The following is a 13,597-nucleotide window of genomic DNA, read 5'->3' on the forward strand; positions in this document are numbered from 1 at the left end:
ACATTCACTATTCTTTTTTTCAATTTCAAGTGTGAAATAAACAGAAGTCAACACAGACAACTGACCAATATTGCCCATAGCTGTTATTAGGTGTTTGCCAGCTGACCAAACTACAAAAATTATTTTATTCACCCCTATTAGAGAAAATTGTCTGTATAAGTGATCATACGTTACATAAAATGTAAACCATATGGGGAGCTTAATAGGTCAATATATGAGCACTAACTTATAATAACCAATCTGATCTTGCCTTTTATCAGTTTAGTGCAGTCAGAACTAAAAATTGGTTGGTTGCTACAGGGTTCTGTATTTCACACACTTTCTCACACACTGTATTTCACACGCTGCTCTTTGAATTACCCAGACTATATAGTATTTAGCAATTTTACCCAGACAGATAACAAGTCATTATTTAACCTAATAAACTGCATGTGGCAGCACAGACAGACAGAGCAAGTACACATCAAACACAAATAAGGGATTAAAATCTTAAAAGCTGACTCTATAAAGTAGTTTAACAAAATATTAAAAAAACAAACATTTCACTTTCATTTATTTTTTTTAGTGCGACACGTACAGGGAATAGTGTTTCATTTTTGACAGGATGTTGAGTTCAACAACCTCTGTGCACCCAACTCTAGCCTGTTAAACAGAGGGCTAAAGTATGAAAATGTACCTGTACCTTTTTTTGCTGGTGAGTCATAACATCCCGTGTTGTCTGCAAGCGCAAAAAAAAATACTCCCAAGTTGATTTCTCAGACAGCTTTTTTGGCTCTCTCAACCATTAATTTGATCTAAAATAAATCTAGAAGTGAGAAATTGCCTTTGGAAGTAAAATAAATAAATAAATACAGGCAGCATTTCACAACGCCCAACTATTAACAGAGCCTCTTTCCTCTGCAGTGGCCAGACTGCACAAAATTCTGCTTAGAAGAAAAATCATTCCCTGTAACTGCAAGTGTTCTAAAACTCCGAAAGATGAAAAGATTAAAACTAAAAATATAAATTCTAGATAGTGGTAACAGTATATAAGCAAATTAAAACAGAAAGAAAAAAAAATCTAACAAAATAATTGAGAGTCCAGAAGAGGACCTGATAGAAAAATTCAGGGCCCCTCTGCTGATTGGCAGCAGCAGTGGGCGGGTGCAATAGCTAGTTTGCTATAGGCTATTGCAAAGTGAAATAGCCAATAGGAATCTAGCTATGCAATCGTATGCCTTTTTTTTCTTTTCTGACTGACGGTCAGGCCGCGGCTCCCGATGTCAGAAAAGAATAAAAAACCGGTCGCAGGGAAAGGTTTAATCTGCTAGATTGAGCAGATTAAACCTTTCCAGAAAAAAGTGTTTCTCTACCGGGCGGCCGGGAGAGTTGGGATGTGTACTCACCACACCAAGCGGCTCCATCGGGTAACGAAGGGAAGGGGGAGGAGTCCAGTGACGTCACGGACATAGACGTCACCGGACTCCTCCCCCCTTCCCTTCGTTAGCCGACAGCCACTTGGGGAAGGGGGGAGGAGTCTGGTGACGTCGATGTCCGTGACGCCGATGTCCGTGACGTCACTGGATTTCCGACGGAAGACCCGGAAGCCGGCGGAGAGGTGAGTACGGATCAAAAGAACTTTGATCGATCAAAAAAATTAAAGATTAATCAAGGGATTAATCGTTAATTTCCGCAGCCCTACAAATTAGTAAACTAAATGTGAGATTGTAGTCCATCACAGGAGTGAGCTTGGAGCGGTGGGTGCTTTACAACACACACAGGGACCATGGGGAACAAAAGTAGCCACCCTCCAGAAGGAAAGACAGTGTTAGCACCAATTCAGAGATGATTTGAGGATCTACAGCCAAGTGATGCACAAATAAGTTACATTTTTGTTAATAGTTAAGGTACTTGAATGCATTTTTAAGATTTAACTCCTGAGTTTGTCTTTTTTTCAGCCAAGTTACTTGTTTAAATTTGGATCACTGTCTCTAGTTCTTTAAAAGAAAATGTTGGAAAGGAAATACATTTCAAGAGATAAAGATCAGGCATTGTGCAAATAAATGGCCATTCTGCTTTCAGCAGTGATTACACATTTCATTAGATGTCACTTTACCCTTGGGGAGACCAAACGAGACCAAATGATTAACACAACAGTTGCCTATTTTTTTTAGAAGCTGGCAATGGTGGAGGTAGTTTCCTAATAGCTGCCTTTAAATAAGGTATGGCAACTTTAAAATCAGGCAGTTTAAAGTGATATTAATTTTTTTTATAAACCCCATAGGAGACTCACTTGTACAGTTTATTTTTTTCTTCCTATTGCATTTATTTTTATTATCTTGATATACCTTTACAGGTGTCTTCTATGTCTAGTAGGTTGCAAAGGAGACAACCGTGAGTGCACGCTCCCGGACGGGAATTGAACTGTGCTGTGTGCGCCCACACACAGCACTCGACAAGCCACGCTCCTGTTCCTGCCTCCTCACAGTATCTTGACAGGAAGGTGCAGCAGCCTATCGATACCCTGCCCTCAGAGGCTTTTGGATCCCTCCTCTCAACCCGGAACTTCAGGGACACATGCAGAATGTCTGGGAGCCAGCAGCAGTAAACGTGGAGTGTAGGTAAGTGTTTGGAGGTGGGGGCATAGAAAGGTAGCAGGGCATTTTTTTATCTTAATGCAGACAATGTATTAAGGTAAAAAATAAATAGCCTATAGTACTACTTTAAAGTGAACAGGACTTAACCCAGGAAAGGCAAAGCAATTGGTTCGCTTTAATGCCCTCACCGCCTATGTGTACTCACTTTCCTCTTGCCTTGTTAGGCTGCCTAGTGTGAAGGGGAGTACGTAATACTTCTAGATATGGGATGCATGTGGCTCTCTCCCCTCTCTTGCATGATGCAGCACTAAGTGGCTCAGTGACTAATTATCAATCTCTTAAACTATTAGGTAGGAATGGGGAAAGAGTCCTTCACCTAAGTCCTGTTGGCAAACAGAGCCGCAAGTAAAGGGAAATATAAGCTGTGCAGGGAGCCAGCATGAAGCTGAACTCCAGGGAGATATAAAAAATGAACACAATTCTATATCCAATAAGTAGTCATTAAATGTATTTATTTTTAATGTAACCACTGTAAGTGCCTGAACTTGACTTGGCATCAGCTTTTTTTCATTCCCCTATAAGCAAGGAAATGCATTGCATAAAATATTCTGATAGAAGAAAGCAGAGTAGGCAGAGCGATAACCTCATCAATCTGCTACTGTTTCACTGTCCATTCAGCAGGCTGAGGTGGAGAAGACACGACTTTATTCCTTTAACCTGAACTACAGGCAGATAAAAGGAAGATACAAAAAAATGCAGCTCTGTAATCAATAATATGACATTAAAAGTATTTTTTTGTAAATACCTGACCTTACTTAATTTAAAGAACTGTCAAAAACTGCTCTCACAAAAAAACAGAAAAAAATTAAGAGCTGCTCTAAAGAATAGCCAGAAAAAGCCGCTAAACATCTTTTATTTTGGACAACTCCTAAATATTTTTATTTTATGCACAATAGCCATTTTTATTTGCACATTTAACTTTTGGATTTTCCACTCTGCCCCATATTTTTTGTAACCTGATCACTGTACAAGAAATGTGTTCAGTAAAGTAAATCATCTACGTACAATGTATTGAAATTATGTGATGTTCCACAATTGCATATTTCACCTGGAGCTACAAGTGTGTTTCCAATCCCACAATAACACTAAGAAGGGCTTCCCCAGTTGCCCTTAATCCTTTTTTCATTTGTTTACTGCGACTGAATGGAAAGACTGCCAAACATATGGGAGATAAATATGAACACAGCACACCAGCTGCTTGTCTTGCCAGTGGGCATGGCACATAAAGAGCATGTAGAAACAGTACATCACTATTGTTACATTTATAACTGCAGGACAGATTTCACTACCGATCCTCAAAAAAAATGCAATATTAAAAGTAGACTTCAGTCAATACTTGAAAAATGAAGCCTTAACACCCAGCATCAGAAAATTAAACTAGTAAACATGTGCCTGCCATTGAACAGGTTAACATAAGCTGAATGGTTGTTAGTCTATAAGTGATAAAACACTGGTATGCATTACTGCCCAATCAGATAATATTTTAGCTGGATGTGTTTTTTTTAGTGAAGGGGACATCTCACTTCAACTGACCACTGGGAAAACAGTGTAAACCATGGATAGCCAACCTCAGTACTATAGTTGCAGTGCAACTATAAATTCCACCACGCCTCTGCCTCTAAGGGTGCCCACACACCTTACGATAATCGCGGGAAATCCCACGATCGTGCGATTATCGTAAGGTGTGTGGAAGCCGTGCGACCTGCCTGTTGTCTTTTGCTGAACAACAGAATAGCTCCTTTTCGCCACAACATAGGGGGAGGTGTTCTGTAGCCCAAAGGAAGAATTGCAAAGGTCTAATTAGACTGGATAGGATAAGACTCCACAGTGCACGTCAGCTCTGGATTACTGACAAAATCAGCAGGCATTTCTAAAAGGTAGCAAATAAAAGAAATTAGATTCATAGTTCTTGAAGAGATGGGAATCCGGGATGCCTCAAAAATGTTAGGCCGAAACCGAAAATATATTTTTTTCTAACCTTTCACATTTTTAAAATATTTTATTTGTATTTCTTTTTTATAAACTTAATTTTTTATATTTATTTATTTTTATTAAATATTTATATTTTTTAACTTTACTTTGGGGGTTCGGTGAAATATCAGGGGTCTTAAGCGTCCCCTGAGATTTCCCTTTTAAAATAGGAAAAGACATTGAGGACCCAGAGTCCATAATTTCTTTTTTTGCAGCCCCTGTTATAAATGAACAGAAATGCTCTATAGTGAGTGTTCCTGTTCATTCCTACATTGCGGAGATAGTGTGTTTACTATATACACAATTATGAATGTACAGGAAGTGATGTAGATCACTTCCTATTCATTCATAACTGGTACATAGTAACTCATGCTATGTCCAGTTATTTACAAACAGTCAGCAATCAGCTGATCACTGACTGCTTGTACCGCTCTCCATCCTGACTCGCTGTCACAGCTGAGCCGGTGGTGCGGTGTGGAGAACCCGGTCTGTTTTGACAGCTGACTCCCTCCCCTCACCGCTGGCTCACAGCGCATGGCTGTCTCTGCCCCCACACCGCTCTCCATTCTTATCAATAAGAGGAGGCTGAGGGGGGCGGTGCGGTGGGAGAGGTCGGCCACCTGTGACACGCTGGAGGTTTACAGCGCTCTCCTCCCTCACACCACTCAGCCTTTTCTGACAGTCTGTCTCTTCCCAGCTCAGAGGGGACACAGAGCAGCGCTCAGCAGGGAGGAGAGAAACTATGGATGCACTGCAATTTCGGCCAAAAGATGGCATTTTGCAAAAATTCCGGTGCATCCCTAATATATGTCAATATAAATAGGGTTTATATTTGCTTTAAGTACACATATTCCACTTTTAATCAAATGAAATCTTTAGGAAAAACCTAACTCACATTGTGACACAAAATAAGTTTCAAAAAACAGCTACAAGTTAACAAAATACTTTGAACGAAGTATTACAAAAATTAGCAGAGCATGGAAAGTGCTGTACTGTGTCCTTTATGCAGTATAAAAGATAGCCTGTTTAAAAACTGCTAACAAGTTCCAGATGTTTCCAGTGATACACATAGGTGACAAAAGGTAATATAACTGTGGAGCTTCCAAAAGCTTCAAGAAGAATTATAGCTAGAATGCACTCAGTGTACTACATAGTTTGAATACTCTAAGCCCGTGGTTCTCAACTGGTGGGTCGTGACCCAAAAGTGGATGGTGACCCCATGTTCAGTGGGTCGCTGCATACCTTACACTGCACTAAGTGAGCGCAGCACTGTCAGTTCTGGGGCCGTGCAGCCATTCAAAAAATGCTGCCTGGCACCAAGTGTCAGCTTGAGGTGGAGTGGCTAGAGCTATGGCCGCGAGGGAGCTCCATTGATATGTGCATTGCTTACAGCTCCCTCGTGTGACTGGAGTGATGTCACATTCCGGCTCCCGACACCTCTACAGGGAGTGTAAAGGAGCTGTACAAGCAATGCACGTATGGATGGAGCTCTGTCACAGCACAGCAGCCCACATTAAAGATTGTGTCTGTGGTTGTGTGTCTGTCACTGTTTTAATCGCAAACTACCACGCAATCGAACCTACTGTTCGTTCTGGTGCGGGAGGTGCATTGTGTTGCCATTAATTTGAATGGCACCCCAAACACACCTCCCACCCAAGTTTGATCGTTTGCACTGGAATATGCGGTACCCCAATGCTGTATTTTCCAGTGTGGTGCGACTTGGGTCGCGACATAATGACCAAAGACAAATGTGGGTCCTGAGATTATACTGGTTAAGAACCACTGCTCTAAGCCGAATATGACACAGGACTTGTCAATTAGAAATCTTTAATAAAAGACACAGAAACGCAGTTGTGATGTCATAACCCCTCTTTTCCACCTCATCCAATCACAGAATACCTCGTATTTATTGAAAAATGTACAATGCAATTTCTGAATTGCGACAGAGCTCAGCAGACAACTCCCTGTGCTCAGTGTGCACTGGAAGCCACCAGATATTACTGGATGTAGCACGGACTACTACAGTGATTTTCAGCATCCCCAGCAGTTCTCCAGATATCAGAAATGGATACTGACAATGAGCCAAGCTGGACCAAGTATCTAGAAGTATCCATAAACGATCATTCCTGGAGTTCAGCTTTGACCTTTTGGAAAAGGGTCCAAAAAGTACCATAAGGGCCATAAAGTGCGAATATGCAAAGTATGCCAAGTCTGCATTTTCTCTGGTTGCTCTTTCGCCACCATTCACATCTTCCGCTGGTCTACTTCTGGATTTTGAGTCTTCAACCGTGTTGACTGGCCGGCCAGGGATGATGCAACTCCAGGGCATGAGCACAGGAGTTACTTTGTCCTGGTGCCAACAGCATGCTGTGATTGTACACTAAGCTGTGCATGTGTGGCTCACTTTACAGTTAGATAAAAATGTTACAGGCAGAGAAGGAGCATTTACAGCACAAGAGACCTCCAGTCAGTTCTGCCATACAAAATACATTTGCTAACAATTTTTCTCAAGAAAGACTTTAAATTGATACATCATTTACACATTCATTAACAAATTACTAAATATATTTTTTAAATGAAGTCCCCAGCACTTAGGTTGGGGGAAGGGTGGCAAGACTGGCAGTCAATCAGATGCATCCCAAGAATATGCATTGATAAGGAACATGAGGATAGGAGTGAGCAAAGTGAGTAAAGAAATGACCTCCTTAGTCTTCTGCTGCTCTTTCACTGGCTGGTGGCAGAGAGGACACCACTGCAAATAGCATCATCTACCTGTTTCCGCTTTGTTTAAATCTCAGGACTGGATGGACAGAAATACAAACCTTTTGTCAGGTAAAACAGCTCTTTTATATGTATTTCCTCTGTTTATCAAGCTGTTTGCCTGGAGTTCAACTTTAATGACATTTAAAATACCAGTGTTATGTTTTAACCAAATAAATTGTCAAGTTGTATTGAAAAGCTCTGTATTGGCTATAATTAAAATGCAGGGCAAGATTAATTTGCAGACCCAGAATTTAGTTTGGAGAGGACTCACCTTTTAAGTGACATACAAGTGATTACAATTTACATTTATTTCCAGGGATCTTTCACTGGGTTTCTCCATCCTTTGCAAAGCAGTTGGCTCTTTTAATCACTGTTATCAACAGATCGTATATCCACCCTGTCTCCACTGAATCATTCACCAGGATTTGGAGGGTGGACCTGCATTTTAAGGCCACACCACTGGAGAGGACACTGACCTCATTAATGCTCACAAAAGAATAGCAATATCCTTCATTTCACTTGAACCGTATGATGCCAGAGACAGAGCCCTGCCCAAAATCAACCCACTGGGATTAAAGAGTTGAAATAAATAGCAATTTATTAAAATTTTGATGGGATACAAAAGGGAAGGAAATGTATTAAATGGCATAGATCCTAATTAAACAAATATTAACAAACCTAAATGATCTGCAGATTCCTCTTGCATTACATATTTACATTTCCCAGCAAGTTTCTTTTTAATGCAATAAAGTAAATGACAGCATATAATATAAAACGGAGAAAACATTTTAGAACAACATACATTTGGTCCATTCCCACTGCTGCTAAAGCCACAGTATCCCTGCGTATAGTGCACAATGCAATGCACCACATGCTAGATGCTCTGGTGTGTTGCGTTGCCATTCATTCTGAATGTCACTTCAACACACCTCTTAACAGGCATGCGTTGCGCTGCTCTGCAATGCCCAGTACCGCTGTACTATGTGTTGCTGTGTGGTGGAAAAAAGAAATGCTTGAATAAGGGCCAGTACACACTATCCCGTCTGCTAAAATGCTTGAGTTTAGCGGATGGGCTAGTGTGACCTGACAGGTCCCATTGACGTACAGTGTGATGCTCTGTCTCAGCACATCACACAGTTTAATTTTCTTTTTAGCTTTATTTGGAGTGTACAAAGTATACATTCTATTCAAGTCCACGCACAGCAGTTCTGAGTACTGGGCTGTGAAAAGATGCAGCATATCTCAACTTTTATTGCAGCATACATCACCACATGTCAACACCTGTGTTGTGGTGTGAATGGGGCACATAAAAACAATTGTTATCTATTTCCTATAGCGGTGACTGGAGTTGTTTAGTTGCTGGAAAATGCCAGTCACCACTTTTAGTGTGAACAAGCTCTTACTCCAGTTGAAAGGGTTGCAGCACCATGCAGCGCACGCCCACCAGGAATTCAGAATGAATGGCAACACTATGCACCTTACAGTGTGGTGGATTATGTTGCGCGATAGCACGTGCTAAATACATGGATACTGTGCCTTTAGTGCAATGCAGCAATGTGAATGAACACAAAATCAAATTCTGTAGCATTAAATAATAAAGGATCATTTCAATCAAAGGGATGAGCAATGTGCACAAATCGAGTAGTGTCCAGGACCTAATCGGTTATAACCTGACCTCTAAATTATTCTAGATGCTATAGCATACAGAAATGTGTCTGCTGCCATTGCTCTTTGCTCTAACAAATGTACAGAAAGTCTGAACAAAGCAAAATATTGCCAACAGTAGTCTCAAACATAACTATGATTATTTTAAATAAACATATTAAGCGCATTCACAGCAAGCATGGCAAAGCATATTGAAAATCAAACTGTTCTATTTAGCTTCCTACGCTTTTCACACTGGAATATTCACATGAAAGTCGTGTTCCCAATTTCCGGGGATTGTTTACAGTCACAAAATGTTTATTTTCTGTGATATTTTTAAACTGGCATTTGTTTTGTCTTAATAACAATTGTGTGAAATGTTACGCATGCTACACAGACAAAACAAATTATACACTTTGCATATGGAAGATTTTTAAACTCTGTGCTCGCAAAAAAATTTTCACCACAGTGAGTCCCTGCTACTGCATATAATAGGGGTTTTAGATTATCCTTGTACAGCCATTGAAATGGTCCTATACTGGTGTGGCAGGTGCACTCAAGAAAGCTAGCCTATTGACTCATACACACAAAAAATCAATAAGCTTACATCTGTACAGCATATCGCTTTTTACGGATCTGTAAGTAGCAACATTGTATATAATGGACCCATGCCTCACTCCGGCAGGCTACAGCGCTGACAAACAGGGACTTGCAAAGATCTCCTTCCAAGGATCTGGTTTACTCCCTGGGACACCGACTAGCCTATTTCCAACTCGGGGACTATTACCACACGTTACGATGCAGAGGCCCTTTACACAGAACTCTTACCCCTTTCCATCAAACTTTGTGCATACAAAAAGGATGGCCCCACATACTCTGTTTCCAGGCTTTACACCCTCCTACCTTGCAGTGACGTGCGGTACCTCTGGTCCCGGGTGAGACATTCCCCAGCCTCGCCCCCAGCCCAACCCGGTCCCCAAGCTAGTGTGAAGGAGGAAGGGAGGTGATCGATGGCCTCAGTGTTTTTTTTTTCTTTTTATGATTGGTCCAAGCCATCCACAGAGCTCACGCTTCTAACAAAGAGTAGAGGCTGTGACAGCTCTTTCCTCAATAATTAGGTTACACAAGCAGCAACCTAACTACCTGTCAAAAGCCGGACTTAACAGGCAGCGCTCTCCATCCATGACAGGTTACACAGCAGGGAGGCTTTTACTGCTGTGTAACCTGTTAGAAGCCAATCTGAATGGAGAAAAAGCTGACAGCTTCAGGACTTGAAGCTGACAGCTTTTTCCTCCATAATACTAGGTGAGGCTCTGCCTCACCTGCCTCCCCTGACCGCACATCCCTGATCTTATGTATATCCTGGCCTACCTTACTATGCAGTGGAAAAGGAGAGGAAACTTGGATGTGCCATTTCAGGGGACGACATGGCTAAATCATTTATACCGACACAAACCTTTAATGACTAGTCATATGCAGAAGAGAAACTTCAAAATACTTACCTGATGGTATCGTTGTCCTCAAACTGTACTCCATCTTCCCCCATGCTTACTACATTCTGGTCTCCATTTTTGACACATTCAGTCACCTAACCTCTAAAGTCTGAAAATCTCCACAACTTGCCCTACACGCTACACAACCCAGATCTTTAGCACAGGGGTGCCCATTAGGTGGATCGCGATCTACCAGTCGATCGCAAAGCAAACACTGGTAGATCGCGATCGGCTGTGTCCTGTGGGACTTCTCCTCTGGATTCCCGCTGCTCTCCCTAATCTGTATGCAGCGGGGATCCCAGGAGAAGTGAAGGAAGAGCTGCATCCGGCGGCGGGGGGTGGAGGAAGGAGCCTCCGTCACAGCAGCATGCTGCTGTGAGAGTGGGTCCCTCCTCCGCCCCCCTCGCCGGCTGAAGTGCTTCACTTCTCCTCAGATCCCCGCTGCATACAGGTGGGGGACAGCAGCGGGGATCCAGAGGAGAAGCTGCAGGCTGTGCTCTGTGCGTGGCAGAGCGGCAGAGGATATCAGTGATATGTACTAATCCTCTGTGCAGAGCAAACACTGGAGCGATCAGCTTCTCACTCCAGTGTTTGTAAAAAAAAAAACTGGGAACACAGAATAAAATGGAAGTTCATCCTTGGAACTCTAGACAGAGTTAGTTCTGTGAGGTGAAAGAGAGGCATGTACCTGCCTACTGTAGGTTAGACCTGTGAGATGTACAGTAAGTCTGCTGGTACTTACAGTTATAACTGTCATTGTAATGTCTGCTTACTGCCATCTCTACATTACTTTCATACCAACATTAAAGACAGAGTTTTAGATGCAGTTCTGACCCTCAGCAAGTGACCTCCAAATGTTCACTCTGAATGCACTGAGCTGTCCATATGCTTGCCATTTGTAATCACAGATGTGCAGCAAAATATGAACTGTAGTAAGCAACATTCAAGCAATGACTACCTAATGATTTGCCTTCCCTAGCAGGTTTCCATACCAGGAAAACAACACGACCACAGGTTTTTCATCCAGCTCCCATTTGCACCTAGCCTAACTCTTATGCACGTTGATTTAAAATCTTTGATCAGAAATGTTCTTGGTTTACTGTAGATACAGAAAAGTAAGCAGCATAAATATGCAAAAACTTTTTTTGTGAACAGATCCTGAGTAGATGGTGCCACACCCCTAATTTAATCAAGAGTAAATTGTATAGAAAACAGTGGGGCTTTGATGGCACCAAATGACAAGTCCCAAAAAGACACACTAATTAGTTAAAACATATTTCATTTTATTGAATACAAAAAGTAAAAAGCATAATTAATTTTTTTTTTTTACAAATGCGATACAATTGAGAGATTCCTCCACTAACCACTCGGTTCCATGATTAAGGCAAGTAATATAAGCAACAATTGGTAGACATGACAAGAAACGTATGGACCAGATCAAGGATATGACAATTTCATTGATAACAATAATTGAAAACAACTGGCATAAATAATGATAGGTAAAGAAATGAACCAGTCCAAAATTCATCAAAGATGATTAGCCTTATCTAGGAGCAGTAGAGTGGATGGGTAATCTACGCATTTCTCGTGCACCATCAGGAAATGGAGGAAATCTTCCCAATGCGTAGCCAGAAAGGTGCACTACCGGCGCAGCCGTCAAAACGGGACAGCCAGCCCCAGATGAATAGAGATCAGAGGCCAAGGCCACACATGGCCAAGTGGGGCATGGAAGCCAGGGCATTGGATCAACACCCATCAATCGTAGCCAGCCTCTATACTGGACCCAAGAGATGAAAAGGGAGAGGCTCAAATGAGGGCCTGCCAGACAGCCCAGTTCACCTCCCTCACAAGAACCGCCGGCGCTACACGCAGGGCCGTCGCCAGCCGATTTTTAATCACGCTATTTACTTTTTGTATTCGATAAAATGAAATCTGTTTTAACTAATTAGTGTGCCTTTTTGGGACTTTGTCATTTGGTGCCATCAAAGCCCCACTGTTGTCTATCCAATTAACTCTTGAAGCAGCATAAATAAATTAGATAAATAATAGCAATACTATAAAGGCAATACAATGGCTTACTGAAATTATTATTATTATTGGGTTGGTGTTGCACAAACAACATCAGCCCCTTTTAGTCCGGAAAGAATTCACACAATTTTCAAAAGAGATCTGTGAATTATACCTCTAACAATAGAAAGAGCCTCTGTATAATAGGCAACTTATACTTCCTCTCTGCTATACATATAAAATAAGAGGAACACAGATAACTGAGATAATAACAAACACTTCCTGTCTAACTGATTGGCTTTCTTCTCCGCCTTAGGTGTCCTATGATTCTAATAAGTAGTTGTTAGAACAATGGGCATGAACAGGTTGTTGAGTGAGTATTTAGCATTCTAAAAAAAAAAAATCCAAAAGCAGAAAAAAGAGCAGAACAAAACCCAGTGTCTGTTATTTTCCAATGACTGTCATGTTCATTACATAAAGTTTAGGGGATTGTTCACAAATAGACATACATAAGTCTATAACTATTTAATGCTTTTTTAGTTATTCAAAGCTGAACTCTGGGCATTTAAAAATTTTTTAAAGATGCCCCCCTCCTCCAGTTGATTAAAGGAGAACTATGACATGAGTGATTTCCACTCACCTCATAGTTCTAAGCCGACCTGTGACAATGAGACTGTCACAGGTCGGCTCAGTAGATCGGGAGGTGAGGGAACACATACAGGGTTCCCTCACCTCTCGATCCTGTCACGGCTCTCTGCCGTGACAGGGGGAGGGGCTGGATTCCCCTCTCCCCGCTCCGATCTGCCAGCGCTGACTGGCGGAACGGACGGGGGAGGGGGCGGGTACAGCTGGCTCTGCCTCTAGATAGGCAGAGCCAGCTGTCACTCACGCAGCTGGGCGGATCCCGTCATCTAAGTCGGGATGCGCTCCAGGTGCGTCGTCTCAGTATACCGCGAGCCGTAGCTCGCGGTATACTGAGCTTAGGGTAACAGGAGGACGCTAGTTTGTGTCCTCCCATTACCCCAAGGAGAACTATGGGGAAAAACACTGACCCCCATAGTTCTCCTTTAAGCATTAAATGTC

General features: G+C 41.9%; 1 protein-coding gene across 1 annotated transcript in view; it reads right to left on the minus strand.

Moving 5' to 3' along the window:
• VTA1 (vesicle trafficking 1) overlaps window positions 1-10,560 on the minus strand; it is a 115,236-nt gene extending 104,676 nt beyond the window's left edge. Inside the window, exon 1 of the mRNA XM_018557214.1 lies at window positions 10,517-10,560. Within this exon, the coding sequence (XP_018412716.1) occupies window positions 10,517-10,560 (44 nt within the window). The remainder of the gene's footprint in view (window positions 1-10,516) is intronic.
• Window positions 10,561-13,597: the final 3,037 nt, after the last annotated feature.

This window comes from Nanorana parkeri, unplaced genomic scaffold, assembly GCF_000935625.1.
Source record: "Nanorana parkeri isolate BGI_ZX_2015 unplaced genomic scaffold, ASM93562v1 scaffold273, whole genome shotgun sequence".
Taxonomy (NCBI): domain Eukaryota; kingdom Metazoa; phylum Chordata; class Amphibia; order Anura; family Dicroglossidae; genus Nanorana; species Nanorana parkeri.